Genomic DNA, 19,258 nt, shown 5'->3' with positions numbered 1-19,258 from the left:
CCAGCTCCTCTGTTACTTCCACCTCACGCCTGAAAGGCTATAGAAACGAAAACCGGAAGTTTTGTAAGAAAGCTATTAGGACTGCAGCCTTTGGATCGATAAACCCCACCCCTCCCCGCTACGGAGGATGGTTGCTATGGGGACTGCCGAACCGAGGAGCGCGGATTGGCTGAGGGGCGGAGTCAGTGCTTTCGAGGGCGGGCTGTGCGAGGAGTTTCAAGATGGCCGCGATGTAAACAAGTGCGGGGGGTAAGTAAGACGAGAAGAGGGAGGCTGCGGCGGCGGTTCTTCTCCGGCCTGTAGGACGTTATTGGGGCAGAGTTTTTGAAGGGAGGCCGGGGGAGCTTTCCTCCTCAGGTTGGCGGAGGGAGGCTGTGAGCTCTTCCTCTCTCCAGTCGCAGGTTTACGCGCTTTGTAGGAAGTCCCATAGAGTTCAGTAGGGCTTGCTCCCAGGTAAGGTGGGCGATTGTGAAGCTTGCCTTGCTCACGAGTAGTAGGTTGCCAATAAAACGGGTGCTTTTTTCTCCATGCCAGCCCCTTTTCTGCCCGCTTTCAGTTGCACTTTAATGACAAGGCAGTGCAAATCGTCAGCACCGAAGATCGCGCCAGGCAGGAGGAGCCCCATAACCGCACCTGCCCTTCTCGAAGGTAGCTTTGTGCTTTTACCTCCAGCCGTGTACAAAGGGCGTGGAAACTCGTGAATCGATCGCCACAGTCTTAACCGGGCTCCTAGGAGAATAACGTATTTCACAGGACTGCAAAGAGAGGTGCTGCATAGAAGATGCAACCCTGTGCCTGTTAGATAGGAGATGGGGAATCTGCTCCTCCAGATGTTTAGTATTTATTTATTGAATTTATATACCGCCCTATACTTGGGGATCTCAGGGCAGTTCACAGAATAAAATCAAGATATAAAACCACAAAATACCTAATAAAACTAAAAAGAACCCAATCTCCCGCCCTGCCCCCAACCCTTCTCCCCACATTTTAAAAGGGCATAGGATGTCAATCAGATCAACCAAAGGCCTGGTTAAAAAGGAATGTTTTTGCCGGACGCCTAAAGGTTTTTAATGAAGGTGCCAGGCGAACTTCTCTGGGGAGAGCATTCCACAGATGGGGAACCACTGCAGAGAAGGCCCGTTCTCATGTTGCCACCCTGCGGACCTCTTGAGGAGGCACATGAAGGAGGATGTTGGGACTAGCATGGCCAAGGCTCAAGGATGGTGAGAGCTGCAGCCCAGTTACATCTGGAATGTTAATAATAATAATAATAATTTTTATTTATACCCCGCCCTCCCCAGCCAAGGCCGGGCTCAGAGCGGCTTACAAGCAATAATAAAAACAAGTTGAATGATTACAACTTAAAAACAAAATTAAAATACAACATTAAAATAATGAAACATTAAAATATTAAAATATAGCCTCATCGCAGGAGGAGAAGGAAAAGAAAAAAAGAAAGAGAGGGAGGGAATAAAATTGGCTCCAAGTCAAAGGCCAGGCGGAACAACTCTGTCTTACAGGCCCTGCGGAAAGAAATCAGATCTTGCAGGGCCCTGGTCTTATGAGACAGAGCGTTTCACCAGGCCGGAGCCAGAGTTGAAAAGGCCCTGGCTCTGGTTGAAGCTAATCTAACTTCCTTAGGGCCCATGACCACTAGGGTGTTGCTATTTATGGACCTTGAGGCTCTCCGTGGGGCATACCGGGAGAGGCGGTCCCGTAGGTACGAGGGTCCTAGGCCGTGAAGGGCTTTAAAGGTCAAAAGCAGCACCTTAAATCTGACCCTGTACTCCACTGGGAGCCAGTGCAGCTTGAAAAGCACTGGGTGAATATGCTCCCATGGCAGAGACCCCGTGAGGAGCCTTGCTGCAGCATTCTGCACCCGCTGGATTTTCTGGGTCAGCTTCAAGGGCAGCCCCGCGTAGAGCGAATTACAGTAGTCAAGCCTGGAGGTGACCATCACATGGATCACTGTGGCCAGGTCGGGTTAAGAGGTTCCCCCACCCCGGATTAGGCCAAGGTTAGATGCTGAATCTATGGCAGGAAATGTATTTATTTTATTTTATTTTGCAAGTTTTAAAGAACAGCTAGTTTTTACAGCTGCATTCTTAAGCATAAAATCCTGACCTATAGCTGGGGAACTCTGAAGTTCAGAGAGATACAGCTTGACATGGATCAGGGAAAATAAGCGTACAGAGGACAGTAACTCAGCTACAGTCCTAACCTCAGTTACCTGGGAGTAAGTCCCATTGAATTCTGAGTTAGAAAATGGTCATGATTTGTCTGTTAGTTTAAGTACAGCTCCTTCAGCAAGAAAACCAGGCCCTGTGCGTTTTTATTGAGAAGTGAGCCTTGCTGGCTTCAGTAGGCCTTACTCCTAAGGAATGGTGTACAGTATATGATTGCACAGAATCCAACATATTAAGACATAGTAGAGAGTAAGATGAACTTCAAACAGCACAGATATCCACGTATACTTCCAGCATTTTACAGATACAAATTAGAATACTCCTGAATATAAGTGTGTGACACCAGAGACTGAGAATCTGCAGCAGAGTGCCTTTCCATTATAGGAAATAAAAACATAAACATGGTGTTTATTCTGTTTATTTCATAAAATTTATATACTGCTTGATTGTTAGCACCCTCAAAGTCATTTACAAAAAGATAAAATGAGAAAATCAAGAAAAAATTACATGCAGCAGAAGTGGAAAATGCAAAATCTGTGCTGGGGATTATTAGGAAATGGAATGAATATAACTGGTTTATCATATCTACTGTTGATGACCTTCATCTGATGCCAAGTAGAGTGGCCCCTGCAACCTGCCATTCTTCACAGAGTTGGCATTTTGATAGAACTGAAGGGAGAAGCCACCAAGAAGCCCAGGGAAGGCTGCTGTGTAGACAGTGCCCTGACTTATGAAAGGCACCTGAGAATGGGCAGTCCCCAGACATCTAATGGAAAAAATGAGGGCCATTTGTACGTGCTCTGTTTTTAAGGCTGGGGTGGGTGGCTGCTCAGAAGGAAGCAGCTCTCATCCTTCTCCTGGTATCTGAGATCCATAGAAAAGCAGGAGGAAGAAGATCAGGGTGGTTTTATAATCCTGTTCCCAACTGGCAAAAGGGAGCATTGAGTGGCAGACAGAGAGTAGTGTCCCTGGGCAGGACAGGATACAGTTTGCAGCATACCCTGCCAAACCTGGCTTATTTGCAAATCTGTTTGTGGCCACATTTGGAATACTGTTTTTTCACCCAATCTCGAGAAACATACCCAAATGAAGAAAGTTTAAAGCATGTGATCTAATCCTGGGGTCCCCAGTGCTGCACCAGTGGGCAGTCTCAGGTCATTACTATTAAGTATTTTGACTTATGGGTCTTTTCTTTTGCCCTTATACATGTGCCACTGCCACACACCCCTGCCCCGGTAGCATACATTTATGGATTATGGCTGCCAGACCCTGCCAAAACACATCATCATAATATACATATAAAACCACTGCTCAGTGTAGTTGCATAAACTGCCTGTTTGATAAACAGTAAGATGTTGGACGTTAATTCTAATAAGCCTGTGTAAGCCACTTAAAACTTCAAATAAAAAAATGATTATTTTTGTAATATTGTATTTTTCTAATTCTCTTTTTATGTCCAAAGGATTTGTTTTCACATTCTGTTTCCTTGGATCTTAGAAAATCTGAATTCACTTTGACATTGATGAATGAATAGTTAAGAAGTAAGATGCACAAGAAGTTCTGACTCTGTTTTCATTGCTGCTGAAGAGACAGCGAAAGCCCTAAAGACATTTTAAATAACTTTGTTAAAGATTTTTCCACAGTGATAATGTGTATGTTATCTTTCATTATGTCCCTAGAGATGTGGAGTGGACTGTTACCTCCTGGTGTGAATGAAAGTGATGTTGACACGAGTTCTGATGATGAAGGAACATGGGATGGGCCTGGGCCTGAGTCCATCTTAAAAGAGAAAAGAGAACAAAAGGATTTGAAAGGCATTCTGTCTTCTAGCTCTGAGATTCGGGAACCTGAAAGTATCACTGAAGGCAATCCTTTTACAGCAGTGGCAGATGAAGGACAGGAATTCCAAACATGTCCTTCTGGAGTTTCATTAGATATGTGGAAAGTAGGTATGATTACAACTCTGCACATGACTGATACTGTGTTTGGTATAGTAGCTCTTGTAGCTGATGTTTACGTAGGTAATCATTGTTGAAAGAACAGGTTGAAACAAGAAGTAAAATTATGTTAAATGGAACACAGTCTCCATATTAAACCTCTTCACCTATGGAGAAGAAACTTCTGGGTTTTGTTTTAATATCATTGTCCAAAAGGTTGCTCACTTAAATAGGAATGGAGGGAGGTGTGATTATTTCTCAAGATGTGTGCTGGTGTTACCATGGTTTATCAAGTTCTGGTTTTGCGTGTGGAGATCAAGTACAGAAACTTGAGGCTTGATTTAGTAAGCAGGTTTGGCTACTGTCTGTTGATCTTTATCAAAGTTTCCTAAAATGCACACTCTGCCTTCTCTTTTGCTATATCTTCTAGCAGTTATAACCTGACCATCCTTGAGTACTCATACTTTATTTTTCAATGTATTTCATATTTGTTTTATATCTTCTCCGAGTCCAGAAAACAGCTCAAGCAATTCTGCATGTCCAAATGAATTTGGGAATTAGGTATTTGAAGCAGCTGCCCCTCATGCCATATAAACACTTTTCGGGACTTCCGGGTTGGCGCCTCTGGCAATGGCGGATTTCCTCCGATCGGGAGGAATCCGCTCCGTGGAAAAAAGGGTCTGAACCGCCACGGCGAGGCGGAGACCCATAAAAAACCACAGGCGGGAGAAGCCTGTGGACGTGGGATTCGGCTGGCACTTTTGCGCCCCCCCTACTCGCGGGGAACCCCGGTTTCGGGGGGTCCGGAGCGACGTGGGGTGAGTGGCGCAGTGCTTTGAATCGACTGCTTCTTTCACGGAGTGAAGCCGCATTGCTGTTGCCAGAGAGCGCTGATTTTTTCCTGTGGACAACTGGATTTTAAATAACTGCCTGTGAGTAGAACGGAAAATTGGATTAAGAAATTTCTTTTAATTTGGCACTGAAGCGGGAAGGTCTAAACAGGAAGTCCGCCTTTCCGCTTTTGTAGATAGATCAAAGCAAAGACACGGCAAGCTAGAGTTTAGAAAGTCGTCTGTAAAGGATCAATTTTCATCATTTAAAATTACTGAACCCTCCTTGGAAGCAGGAGAAGAGGGGGGAACTTTTTCTGGACTGTTTAAACCTGCAGAAGAGAGAGTAAAGAAAAGCAATTTTCCACCGCCTTGAACCTGGGAGCGGGGTGTCAGGACAGACGTCCTCGGGAAGTTCATTGACTATAGACAAACGTTTTGACAGATAGTTAAAAGAAGAGAAACATATTGATTCCATTGTTCCCTTTCGCATCTAAAAGGAACAAAATATTGACAAAATATCTGAAAAAGGAAACTTTGTTGTTAGATCTGCTTTAAAAAAAAAGAGAGAGAGATGGATACAAATAGAAGCTTTTTCCCCTAGAGGGAGCTTGCGAAACTGTTATTCAATCCGAACTGGGGAGCTGTGCAGCTGCAATAGATTAAGATCGTGGGATTAGACTCTGACCTTGAACAAGAATGTACTCGGAGGCTCTGGTGCTTGCCTTCTGCAAGACAAGTGCCTTATTGGAACAGTTACATGAGAAGACGGATTTGATGACTGTTGCGATCGGAAATTTTGGACAGGCAGTGGGTACCTATATAGAACCCACTCAGGAATTAATCCGGGAGTGTCCTCTGACAGATCAGATGAGGGAGGAGGTTGTTGCTGGACCTCGGGAGGCAGAGATGGAGGGAACTGTGGCCCAGCAGGAACATGAGTTGTTGGATTTGACGAATGAACCTGGAAAAAGCCAGATTTGGAGAGATAGAGTCTTGTTTGGCTTGGAGATGGGGGGTTGGATAGACCCCCCCTATGCAGGGATGTTTTGACCTTTCAAGTCTGGCCTTGGGCCGGGAGGAGTTCGGAGTTGTGGGGGCCCTTAACTTTGGAGGGACCTTGAAACATGCTTTTAAAGTTCAGTGTTGGCTGAACTTCAGTGTTGGAGTTCAGTGTTGACTATGGAAAAGGGGCTGATCTGTCGAGAAGGGACAAAAATATTGTCAAGCTGGAGTGTCCACGAGTGAAAGGAGCAGAAGACAAAGTAAAGTACAGGTATAAATATGAAGAAGACCTGCGGAAGGGATATGGAAGAGATTTAAGAGCCTCGGACATAAGGTTACCAGGTTGATGAACTAGATGGATGGGATAGAAAGGACTGACAAAACCCGAGACCAGGAGGAAGAGACGTTGGATGAAGATTGGAAGAAAGTTTTAAAAAAATTATTTAGGAAAGTTTTGTAAAATTAATGAGTATTAGAAAAATGTTGGAACGAAATTATTTGGCTTTAGCAGAAATGTTAAAAAGAATTATGTAAGAATATGTTGTGGTCATGAGAAATTGGTATAAATAAGATTTAAGTTTTAAGTTTTAGGGTTTTTTATGGTTAGATAAGGTTAAAATAGATTAAGGTAACTTAATTACAGAATATTATGAAAGATGGAAAGGATTTGCTGAGATAATTAACAACTAGAATACAAAAAAGGGAGGTGCAAGGAGGTCGATGAAATAAGGTAATGACAGTTAAGGATTTGGGAATATTGGATCTGTTTTTAATTTTTTGTTTATTTTTGCTTTTTGATTTTGATGTATTATGTGCTTTTCTTTTTCTTTTTGACTTTCATTTTTATTGATTTGTATTGTTTAATTGTTACTTGTTTTCTCCTTTTTTTCTTTTTTTCTTTGTAATCTTAAAATTCTCAATAAATATTATTTTAAAAAATATATATATAATGAACACTTTTCACACTGGGAGGGGTTCAGAAGCAGTTTGTGATATGGCATGGTGAGGCGGTCTGTTTCTCAAAGAAAAAAAAGTAACTCTCCTTGACTATGCCCAAACCTTTAGGTATGATAAGGGATCTTTTTGGGTTCCAGCCTTTATGCAGAAGGTTGAAATTGACTCCGAAAAATATGCCTGCATAGTTAATGCAGGAAGTGGAATAAATCACATAGAGATCTGTGTAGACTGTCAGTGTAGTCCTGAGGCTTCTTGCATGTGTTGAAGCTGAGTTAACTGCGTAGAGATGCTGTGCATGTATTGTTTTTTCTTTTCACTGCCATGTCATTAACTTCATACACATTTCCCTTGCACTCATGTAGCAGCTACCATGAAGTCCATGTTGCTTGGGAATACCATGTCCATTTTAGGGTCTGCAGGCTCTGATCCTTGCCATTTTGGACCTTTGAATGCAGCTTGCTTCTATCAAGACTGTTTTATACAGTAGATTTCTGAAATAAGTTGATTTTGTACATTCAGTGACTTCACTGTAAAAGCAAACAAAATAACATAGTGTTTCTCAGTATGTGTTTTTCTCTTTCAACAGAAATTTCAGAGCCTGCAAAAGAAAAACTTTGAAATGAAAATCCAAGTCAGTCAGAGTGACAGGAGGGGAAAGAGAAAGCGTTCCAGAAAAGGTGTTCTGCTTAATTAACAGACGTCTTGGGAAATGTTGTTTAATGGCTGAAAACATTGTGCTTAATTGAGTCCAAAAATGGTTAAAGCACGGATTAGGTGGCGGTAGTAACAACGCATACGTTGTGGAATATTGAACTTGAGGATTTTTCTATAATTTGGTTGTGATTCAGAGGTATAAAACATAAATAACATTATTTGTTATGGTCAGGATCCAGAGAACACAACTAGTTCCAGGTATCCAAAGGACATCTTTCCAGAACAGCAGCGCACATGCCACAAGCAGATTATTAAATCTGAGAGCAATTTTAAAAGCAGTTTGTAGTAAGGCAGGAGGGACTATACTTCAGAGAAAATGCCAAAGGCCTTTGGGCATGTCAGAAATAGCTCTTTGAATCTTGGCCCATTTATGTAGTGCTGCTGTACAGTGTTTGTCATTTATTCTTTCTGTGACCGCATTACATAGGTCATTCTAGTTTTATTGGAGAACCAAAGCGAGAGAGAGTGACTTGCCCACAGACTCCCAGTTGATTGAATAGGGATTTAATTTCAAGTTTGGGTCTTGTACACTACTCCTAATTAAACCCCAGTAGTTCTCATGTGTATTTTTATTCTTAGGCAATTCAGCATTTTAATTATTAATGCCTTTTCAGGGTGGCATTTGAACTAGCACTTAGGTTTTTGTAGATTACTATGTGATTCAGCTCTCCAAACCACTGTGCCCAAACCATCCTACTAAGCTTAGTTGTCTCCATCATAATTATTCTCTGTGGGAAAACTGGTTTATGCTCACATCTTGCCCCTTTGAAATCATACCTCTATGCATTAAAAAGTGCTCTGTTGGAGGAACTAAGCAGCAGCATGATGGCAGAATTGATGCGCTGATTGGGGAAACAAAGAAACTTAGTCCATGTACCACCACCACCACCAGGGAGGTGTCTTTGGGTTAGGGCTGTTACACTGAGACATGTTTAACTGAAGCCAGTAGAACTGACTTCTACGTAAATCATTTGGACCTGAGTATGAAGGGGTTGTATAGATCAGTAAGAATAACATCAAATAGTTATTTTGTACCACAGTAACAATAACATCAAATAGCTATTTTGTACCACAGTAACAATAACATCAAATAGTTATTTTGTACCACAGTAACTATGCATGTCAGTTCCACAGTTGACTAGAGCTTATTCTCAGTTGTGTATGCTTTGGATATCTATTTAAGATACAATGGTACCTTGGTTGTTGAACTTAATCCATTCTGGGAGCTTCCTACACTCAATCGGAAGCTGCGGAAACCGCGTCTGGAGTCTGGCTTCCAAAAAACGTTCACAAACCAGAACACTTACTTCTGGGTTTGCGGCGTTTGGGAGCCGATTTGTTTGGGAACCAAGCCGTTCAACAACCAAGGTACCACTGTACAATGAGAATAGTACAGTCTCAATCCAGTCTGATGCAGTTGTTGCACTATATACAGAGGGATTCCAGTGGAATATAAGACAATCCTGTTCTCCTCCCCTCCCTCCACAGCATGCACGTACAGCTACTCAGACCAAACCATTTGTTATATGAATATTGGAGGTGTGTATGGACCTCCAATTCCCTGTAAAATCAGACACATTCCAGCACATTGCTATGGATGTATGTGCACCTTTGTAGAAAATGGGGAAATGACATTATATTGTGCTCTGTGACAGGGGTGAGTGTCCAGCCCCCTGGAGGGGGGGGGAAGGCATCAGCTAATTTTTCTGACCTTGGTGAACCTTCTTCCTACTTGCCACTGTGCTAGAACCACTGCTCACTGTAAAAAGAATTTAGTGGGTGTTACCAGAAGTGCATAGAATAGTTGCTGCACTGCCTCTTCCTTACTGAGTGCACTTCCACCACACTTACCTCTGCCTATTAACCTCTGCCCATGGTGCTTCCTGTAGCTTTGCTCCCAAAGAGATGTGATCTCTGACTGGAGCAGCCAAAGCATGAAATGACAGGAAGCCAATCAGATATGAGCTGTGATGGGAGCAGCCAAAAGCCAACAGCAGAGGGAGAGCCAGAGGTTGCCTGAAGCAGTAAGCAGAGGGAGAATTTGTGAAAGATTGCCTGTTTAGAAATGTTGCAATATTGATTCCAGAGACACTCTCCTTATGTGAAAATATGAGATCATTCCATCAGACTGTGTGAGAAAATTAATGATTTGGCAGATGGTAATAGTTGTATTGGAATTTGTTTTCTGTTTATCAGCAATTGATGAGACAACTGACATAGCCAACACTGGCCAGTGGCAATTTTGTGCATGGAAATCTCATCAGATTTTGAAACTAGAGAGGACTTGCTCGCTTTGTGGCAGCAATGAATGATGCTGCCAAAGGAGAAGATACCTTTCAGAAAGTTATGTCTGCAGTCCAACAGATGGAAGCTGATGTTTAAGAACCTTAGTGGCCTTGCCACAGATAGATCACTAACCATGGTGAGAACTCAGAAAGGATTGTTTGCCCTTATTAAGAAAGTAATATAGTGCTATAGTGGTGACACAGGTGAGTTAATTGTGTGTCACTTAATTACCCACTAGGAGAACCTGTGCACAAAACTTGCCTCTGAGATGTGTGATAATAACAGTTGTTTCATGTATTAAATTTACTAAAATAACTTAAAGTACTTTCTTTCTTCAGGTAAATTAAAAAAGAAAAACGAAGAAACAACGGAAAGGTATTTAAGAACTTTCTGTGATTTTAAATTTATTTTACAAGTATAATGAAAGAAACATAACATTAAGTTGCAGTGAATTATACTTACTTTTGTGCCTTCAGTAAATGAGGGATTATGGCCTATCTAATGAAAATATATGTACATATTTATATTTAGTGATATCAGGCTAGACTTCCTTAGGTAAGATGCCCTTGTATATCAAAAGTACAAAAGTAATAAATCTTGATTACTGTGTAAAAAATCTAACTGTGTAAAAAATTCAAAATATCAAATGTGTAGAAGCAGCGTTTTATTCTAAATACGTTCTTTAAAAGGATGTTTTAATGCATGTTTCAATAATGTGTGTTTCTTTTCAAATGAAATAATAATCTCCTGAAAATGTTTTTTACCCCTTTGTAGCCCACAATCCATAAAAGAAAGCCCGTTGGAAGAGCTTACTAAGTATTTTGGAATCAATGATAGGTTTAAATCAATTTCAAGCAAGGAAGCCCCTCCAAAGGTGACTTACTATACCAAACTCCTAACTTTAATATGTATACTTTGTTATTTTCTGAATAAAAAAATAGGCATAACTTACTCATACCTCTGATATGCTTTCTTCCAAAGTTACTTTCTGAAGAGCATTTCTCTCTTTCTCTGGAATGTTATATTTGCCACTTGTGTTTTCCAAGCAATTGTTCACAACAAGCAAATACAATGGTACCTTGGTTTACAACTCTAATCCGTTCTGGAGGTCCGGTTGTAAACCAAAACAGGTTGTAACCCAAAGCGCGCTTTTGCCAGTGGGGCCTCCCCCCCAAAATTGGTTGTAATCCCAAAAAAGGGACACACACTTCTGGGTTTGACGTGGTTGTAATCTAAAACAGTTGTAATCCAAAGCGGTTGCAAACCAAGATACCACTGTATCACAAAACACTTTTAAAAAAATGTTCCTCATTATGGTATTTGTCCAGCTGCTGGAGTTGCTGTCTACCTTACAACTGCACCCTCTGGCCTGGGAACCTTTGTTTCCCAATCCTAGATTACGTGAGACACTGTGGTTACTATATCTAAAGACTGAGCCTGCGGTGTTTCATAGATGCGCTTCAGACGTACTGTAGAGGAGATGTTGGTGTTACTTTAAGTATTTGTGAGTCAACCAAGATTCAGATTGAAATTACAGAAAAGTAGAAAGATCTCCATCTTCATACAAAAAAAACCCAATATTTTTTTCTTACAGAATAGTCCTTTAGAGTGCTGTCTTATAAATGCCTCCTCACAAATAAGTCCCATTTAGTTAAATGGAGCTTGCTCCCAGAGAAATGGATATAATATTGAAATCAATGGGACTAAAGCATGCTTAACTTCCTCTCGATCCAGCCCATCTATGGCCAAAGAACTTTGTTCCATTTGGTGTGTTTGGAATAGGAGTGTAATGAGTCAAGCTGCCCTGGTAATAAATAACACTTTATTTTCTGCTAGCCTTACATTATTTGTGTTGCATCTTACAAAAGCCCTAGAATGTTTATTAATGATCAGTAACAAATTATTTGTTTTCTGCTAGCAATAGATAACAAAACAGATGGAGTGACTAGCAAATGTATGTAAAAATAAATGTAAGCAAACTGAGATGCAGTGAATATCTTCTTAATTGGAAGATGACATTCTTCTAGTAAAGTCTTGACACATCAACTTGTAATCAGCATTCTAGTTCCTTCCCCTCCCCTCAGATATATTACAAATAGAGTGTTCAAGAAAGATGAACCTAGAGTTTCAGGGCAGAAATCTATTACATTATTATTATTGCATTCATTAGTGGGCCTTCATTTGTAAATGTTAACTCAAGACAAGTTAGGATTTGCCTGTGTTATTAAGGCTCATTCTTATTGCTTGTTTTTAGAGATTAAAAATGTAGTCCTCTCTTCCTTTATAGTTGACAATTTGCAGGCTTGAATTCAGTAATATGGTAAAGTGACAGCATGCCAGAATTCATTTTTTGGATAAAGATAAGATCTAAGAATTGTGAAGACGCAGTGGTAATTGGCATTCTTCATATATTTGACACATACACATATTCAGGGAAGCTCCAGGGATGGAACAGATAAGTCAGATATTGAGATAAAATTTTATTGTGACAGGCATAAACTAGCCCATGTAATTTTTTTAAAGTGCTGTATTTATCCAACACATAAGGTGGAACTAATACAATGATTTCTTCTCAAACAACCATTCTGTGAATATCTATGTACTTTAAACTACTTTCCAAATACATCCTGTATGCGATTTGTTACACACAGAAATTACAGCTCTGCAAGTGAATATGGTTTTGTACATATTGTGCTACATTTCTCCTGAACGTCTTTTTGCAATGTCCAGTTGATATTCTACTGGGAACTTTCCTTTTTGTCTTGATATTTCTTCCAGTCTGGCCTTGAAATCAGCATAGACAGATCTTTGGCTGAAGGAGATATTGCACAAGCCGAGGAACTAAGTGATAGATTAGCTACTCGAGAGGTAGGTTGAGCTTTTTCGAATATCTTCACACAAGTCTTATCATGTGGATTAAAATATGGTCATGGGATTGTTTCTGTTTCCTAATCCTTTACTTCTTTTTAGGCAGCCCTTTTTTCAGCTATAGTATATGGGGGAAGGGGATTCTTTGAGAAATGTTATGAATATAGAATGTTGTTGGGACAGACATCACCCTGAAGTCATTCAGAGGTAAAATAAACCATGGAAACATACTCAGAAAGTAGCCATCTCTGTGGGACTTCACAGTTATTTTTATGTGACAGCAGGTCCTCACGCCTGTTGTTGCTGCTCTTACATTTTAAAACTCCTCCTCCAGGGGGCTCAGGACAGCATACATGGTTCTCTCCCTTCCACCAACCATTTTATACCCACAGCAATTGTGCATATCTGAGAGATAGTGAATGACCCTGAGTCACCCAGTGAACTCTATGGCTGAGTAGGGGGATTGAACCCAGGCCTCCACACTGCTAGTTCAAAATTTCACGTGCCTTTGAATAAATTGCTGTTAATACTCAAAGAGAAGGATTAAAAAGTATGACATGTGGTATGGGAACTGCCATTGGAAAGTGTAGGGAGGACAATACCACTGACCTGTACATAAAGGCCAATTGATGCACCAGTCCTGAAAGACCTACATTGGCTCCCAGTACGTTTCCGAGCACAATTCAAAGTGTTGGTGCTGACCTTTAAAGCCCTAAATGGCCTCAGCCCAATATATCTGAAGGAGCGTCTCCACCCCCCATCGTTCAGCCTGGACACTGAGATCCAGCTCCGAGGGCCTTCTGGCAGTTCCCTCACAGCGAGAAGTAATTTTACAGGGAACTGGGCAGAGGGCCTTCTCGGTAGTGGCACCCGCCCTGTGGAACACCCTCCCGCCAGATGTCAAGGAAATAAACAACTATCTGACTTTGAGAAGACATCTGAAGGCAGCCCTGTTTAGGGAAGTTTTAAATGTTTGATCTTTTATTGTGTTTTTAAAATCCTGTTGGAAGCCGCCCAGAGTGGCTGGGGAGGCCCGTCCAGATGGGCAGGGTATAAGCAAAGTGTTTGGTTTTTTTTGGACTGTACTGATTCAGGGTGCAAATGCGGGGTTTCTATAATGGCCTTACATAGGACAAAAAATGCTCATAGGTTTAGAAAAAGAAAGATCAGTTCATCTGTTGACAAGCTATTTTTTCTGTGTGCAAGGAGCATTTTTAGAGGAGACCATTTAGGGCCCCATCGGTGACCTGGCGTGATGTGGTCCAGGAATAGCTTTGCTGTTTAATGCTATTCATTTTATAAACTGATCCCAGTTTGCTGCATTTTTTATTGCAATTAATATCTTACACCTTAGCAAATAATTGTATGTTTTAAGGCTTATGGGAACCATTCACAAAAAGGTTAAGCTCAATTAAGCTGCTTTAAAATGAGTGGAACCTAAGCAATTTCTCCAATTGCCCCCTTTGTGAAGAAGAAACATGGCCAGTGCTGTAACACATGCTCTTGCTTCCCCATAATAATGTGTAGCAACATGTTTCAAGTTGGGATTCTATTTCTGGACATCAATGTGTGAGAGAGATAAAAAAAGTTTGAGCGCTTAGCTTAAAACAACAACCCTATATATTAAACTTATGCTATGAGCTCCTTTCCTCAGGGAAGGTTGCCTTTCTTTCCATTTTTTAAAAAATAATAGTATAGTTATGAGAATACATAAGAGTTATGTTGGATCAGATCATTATTCTGTTCCCTCAATGACTAACCAGATGTCTAGGGAAAACAAACAGCACCTGCACTGGAGGTAATTCTAAAAAGACAATAGAGGCAGCACCTGATAAGTAATAGGAGGGCGTTCCAAAAGGTAGGTGCCGCCATGTGAAACCCTCAATTCTGACATCGTGCAGAGCAGACCTTATGAGATGGTATCTGCGGGATGTCTTCTACAGAACACAGTGACCAGTTGGATATATCCTGGACCTAAGCGGTATATGATGTTTTACACTAGTACCAGCACCTTGAATTTAGCCTGGTAGCTAATTGAGAGCCAGTGCAACTATTTCAGCAGCTGTCTATCACGGTGATATTCTGGACAGTGAGCAGCCAAGCAGACACATACGTATTTGTACTACCTGTAGCTTGCAGGTCAACTTCAAGGTTACCAGCACATGGAAAAAAACATTGGTCATACTATCCCAGTCCATAAACAACCATGACTGCTTTACCACCCAAAGCTGGCACAAGGAACTCCTAGCCACTGAGGTCACCTGGGTGAATAGTAACAGGTGGATCCAGGAACATCATCACAGCATGTATCTGCTCCTTCAGGGGGAATATGACCCCATCCAAAGCAGGTGGTTGACCAGTTATCCAGGCTTGGGAACTGTTCGCCCACAGTGCCACCATCCTGCTAGGAGTCAGTCAGTTGGTTAGCTTTCATCCAACCCACCACTGAGTCCAGGCACTGGTCTAGCTCTCACATGGTATTTACTAATTCAGATGTTACAAAGAAATAGAGCTGGGTATCATCAGACTAATAATACTTCACCCTAGAAGTTACAGCTGGCTCACATTTAATGCTTGTCTTGGAGTTTGTGCAGTAAAAGGAACTGACCTTTCACTCCTGGGTTTACTGAACTTGTGCGTTGATGTGTGGAGAGCTAGTTCTTCTTCCCTTACCATACACCAAAGTTCCTAAATTTTAGGAGTATACTCATATGTCCTTAATATGTGAAATTAAGGGCATTTGACTATATTTATTTCACACTGTCTTACGTCCACAATAGAAACAGATACTATAGGTGCCAATGACAAAGGGTAACTTAAAACTAGAAGATATCACCCATTTTTATTTTCACACTACTAAATGAAAACCTGGGCTGACCTGTATTTGTGGGTACAGCTGTTTAACAGTGTGATGGAATACGTGTTCAGTGGATAAGTGTTCTTTGGAAATCAGGTATATAGGTTTTTAATCAGTGGTATTTTCTTTTTCAAGAAGCAGTAACTGGAACCTGCTGATAAAGCCTTTGCTTTGAGGCACAGATCCCAGAGTCCTTAAAGCTGTTTCCTTCCTTAATAAGTGAAACTAATTTTTGATGTATAACATTTATAAGCCTGTGAAACTGATAGAACAGCATCAGTATTGGGGAGGAGGAGGAGAGCCAGAAATAAAAAAGATGGCTGAAAAGAGGCTATGAAAACATGCTTTTAAAAGCTAGGGAATGCCAAAACGTAGTCGTCTATCATTCTCTCACAGAGAGAACCAATTTTTATAGAATGGGGTTGCCTCAAATAAAAAAGGGATGTAAAGAATGTACATAATCTAGAGCCAGGCAGTGTAGAATGAGCAATATATATTTTTGAGATATGGGCAATTATTTGGCTCTCTGCAATGGGGCACTTGTTGCAGTTGTAGTTGGGTGCAGGCAGTTATGTTGTGGTACTGCTCTATTGTTTTTCAGGTGTTTAGTGTTCTGCTGATGCAATAGAGTGTGTCAATAAATAGTTTGATATCCATAGGGCTGTGGGTATCTGCCTGCAGACACTTGGAAGAGTCTTAACTGTAAACTGTAAACTTCTAGTATCATCTTGAATTGTCTTGCTAATTTCTATTTCTCCCTGAGATTATAGGATCATGGTGGACTTGGTTAGAATATCTGGTACACAGGCAGCAACCATTTTAGGCACATCAAATTTATGCCCAATCACTGATGCCTGAGTCCTTTTGGACCCAGATGAGAGGTGGCAGAACAGTGTGGGGCATCCTTGTACATGCTCTGCTGTCACCTGTGGGGGCCTGGGACAGAACTGCCACATGAAATAACCGTCACCTGCAGTGTTGTCAGTGCCTAGTTATAACATGGATTATATTGTATGAGACTTGATTGCACCTGTTTGTGCTGGTAGAAATTTCAGTCATGTTCACAAAGCAAGGGGGCAAGATTACTGTCAGATTCACTGATGTTTCCATGTATGTCTCCAACATCAATAGAATGAAATTGTGGTAGCAGTTAATGAGGGACTTCATCAACAGCTATTCAAAAATCTTGGTATATAATTCCTACTAGCTTGTCCCTGTTCTCATGTTTGATGACACTCTCAAAGAACTCTAAATGGTTGGTGAATTTGGAGAATCCATTCTGATTGTTCCGCATTAAAGCTTGTTCTTCTATATATTTGAAGATTCTAGCTTTAGTAATGCTTTCCACCAGTTTACGTGAGACAGAGTCAGAAATAGTTCTCTGCATAAAATTATCAGGTTTCCTTCATGATCAATATATTGTGAAACAGTTTCTTAAAATCCCTTACTTAAATCATAAAACAATATTCTTCAAAAGTAATATGCAGGAATTCTCCCTTGAGGGTCAAGATGCACATGGTTCAGAGAACTGAGCTGGCAATGTAATTTTAATTGTTAATATTTTGTGAAAGTTGTGGGTTGTAGCCAGAAAGTCATATTCAGAGTAATAAAAATAAATGGACTTAGGTGTATTGAATACAGTGGGTCTAATCTGGAGTATGACTTACGGTAGTTGGATGCAACCCAGTAGGGTTAAAACTTTGCTTTGATTTCATGTGCTGTTCTTATTTATAACGGCTTGGACTGTGCTCACACAGCATGATTTACCCAACCTCTTCATCTGTGCTGCAGCCTCAAGCAAACCCCAAAAAGCTACTCTTGAGGGTCCAGAATGACATGAGATGAGGTGTAGGGAACTGCAGCAGGAAGGGGAATTGGTGGGAATTAGGGGCCACCTTAAATCTATGAAAGTGTCTTCTGCTTGTGCAAGTTCACTTTTGGATCCAAGCCAAGTTAAGAATGCAGAATAATTAAGCTATAGCTAAATTATGTGAGGTTTCTTGTTAATCTTGGGTGTCACAGAAAATCGTACTACAAATTATTCATTTACATAATTATTCCTTTGGACGTGCTAAGAAATTTAGAATTCCTGAATTATACTGGCCATATAAAAGATACCCCATTTTGCAACCTACAGAAAGGCTTTAACAAGTTGTTATTAATCAGTGTAACTTTGATTAGTTTAAATTAAATAGATTGTTAAAGAACACTTTTACATCTCCGTGAAAACCTCCTGACTCTCTGGGCTGCTTAACAATTCATGTATTTAAATATTTTCTGAGTACTGTACAGGACTGACTATTAAATAATTTGAACACATTTTCTTTTAAGCAGTATAGTCTGTGACCATTTTTTAAAAGCTTATACAGCAGCATACTTACATATCTGCTACTGATGAATTCCCCGCAGCTTAGGTCAGCAGGGCCCACCTTAAACAAATAAGTTTGGATTGGCCTCAAATCTCCTCTGCTCTATCACATTCCCAATGTCTCCCCATAACCCCTCTTCCCAAATGCTGGGCCTGGGCAGGGAAGGTAGAGCTGCTTTGCCCAGCAGTGTCCATTGCTGCAAGGAAGCATGGAGCTACAGTTTCCATTCCTCCTGGATTATCATCCAGGCATTCAGCCGGAAGCCTCTGCTGTTGGGAAGTCTACCTGTTGGGAAGTGGCTGGGGAAACCCAGGCAGATGGGTGGGGCATTATTATTATTATTATTATTATTACTATTATACCTGCCACTGGTGCTATCTCCTTCATCAAAGTGAGGTCGAGAAAAAGGGGCTCCTGGTGGTGTGTATTGGCAAAGACTGATGGGAATGAATCTCTAGGAAGGCCTCCAGCAGCCAAGGTTTTTCAAGGATCCAAATGGAGCATACATAGCAGCTCAATTCCCAATACAGTGGAGCCTTGGTTCTCGAACTTAATCAGTTCCGGGAGTCCGTTCGACTCCCGAAACCATTCAAAAACCAAGGCGCGGCTTCTGATTGGCTGCAGGAGCTTTCTGCACTCAAGTGGAAGCTGTGTCAAACGTTTGGCTTCCAAAAACATTCGCAAACCAGAACACTTACTTCCAGGTTTGCGGCATTCGGGAGCTGATTTGTTCGTCAACTAAGCCATTCAAGAACCAAGGTTCCACTGTAGTTGGAGAACTTCTCTGCTGCTCTGCTCATAAGTGACTCATGATTCACAACTTGTGTAATTTTGTATGGCAAGCTTGATAACTCAGTGTCATCACTATAGCTTTAGTTTTCCTTCAGTATTTAAACTGCTGAAGAAAAATATTTTTATTAGTAGTGGTACTTTAATTCTTCTATCATTGAAATTTGAGTGGTTACTTGTTTACTATGTGTGAAAGATCTCCTGCCCGATCCACCCTCAAAATACTTAATATCAAAAGTTTTTCAGTTACCTTGTGATTTAGTTCCTTTGCTCTGTTTTGTAATAGTGCATTAAAATTAGGGCAGTAACTTAAAGAGCAAAAGGCCCTGCCATTTCTGACTTTTCCTGTGCTATCATTCCATTTGTTCACCTAGTAGTTTGGGCCCTTTAGTGTAAGAGATTTCACAAACAATAATTTGTATGTTCTTGTTTTAAATTTGTTCAGATGATTCATGATAAT

General features: G+C 40.9%; 1 protein-coding gene across 2 annotated transcripts in view; it reads left to right on the top strand.

Annotated features, from left to right (window-relative positions):
- The first annotated feature begins 100 nt into the window (after positions 1-100).
- FAM204A (family with sequence similarity 204 member A) overlaps positions 101-19,258 on the top strand; it is a 26,323-nt gene continuing 7,165 nt past the window's right edge. Inside the window, exons 1-6 of one of the 2 annotated variants that reach the window (XM_081006244.1) lie at positions 101-249; positions 3,866-4,131; positions 7,502-7,592; positions 10,254-10,290; positions 10,690-10,789; positions 12,694-12,783. In XM_081006244.1, coding sequence (XP_080862370.1) covers positions 3,868-4,131; positions 7,502-7,592; positions 10,254-10,290; positions 10,690-10,789; positions 12,694-12,783 — 582 coding nt within the window. In that variant the 5' untranslated portion in view covers positions 101-249; positions 3,866-3,867. Of the gene's footprint in view, positions 250-551; positions 649-3,865; positions 4,132-7,501; positions 7,593-10,253; positions 10,291-10,689; positions 10,790-12,693; positions 12,784-19,258 lie in introns of those variants that run through there. The other variant, XM_081006243.1, reaches the window with a different exon arrangement.

Source organism: Podarcis pityusensis (genome assembly GCF_964106645.2).
Source record: "Podarcis pityusensis genome assembly, chromosome: 5".
NCBI lineage: Eukaryota > Metazoa > Chordata > Lepidosauria > Squamata > Lacertidae > Podarcis > Podarcis pityusensis.
This window is presented reverse-complemented; position numbering and strand designations above follow the sequence as displayed.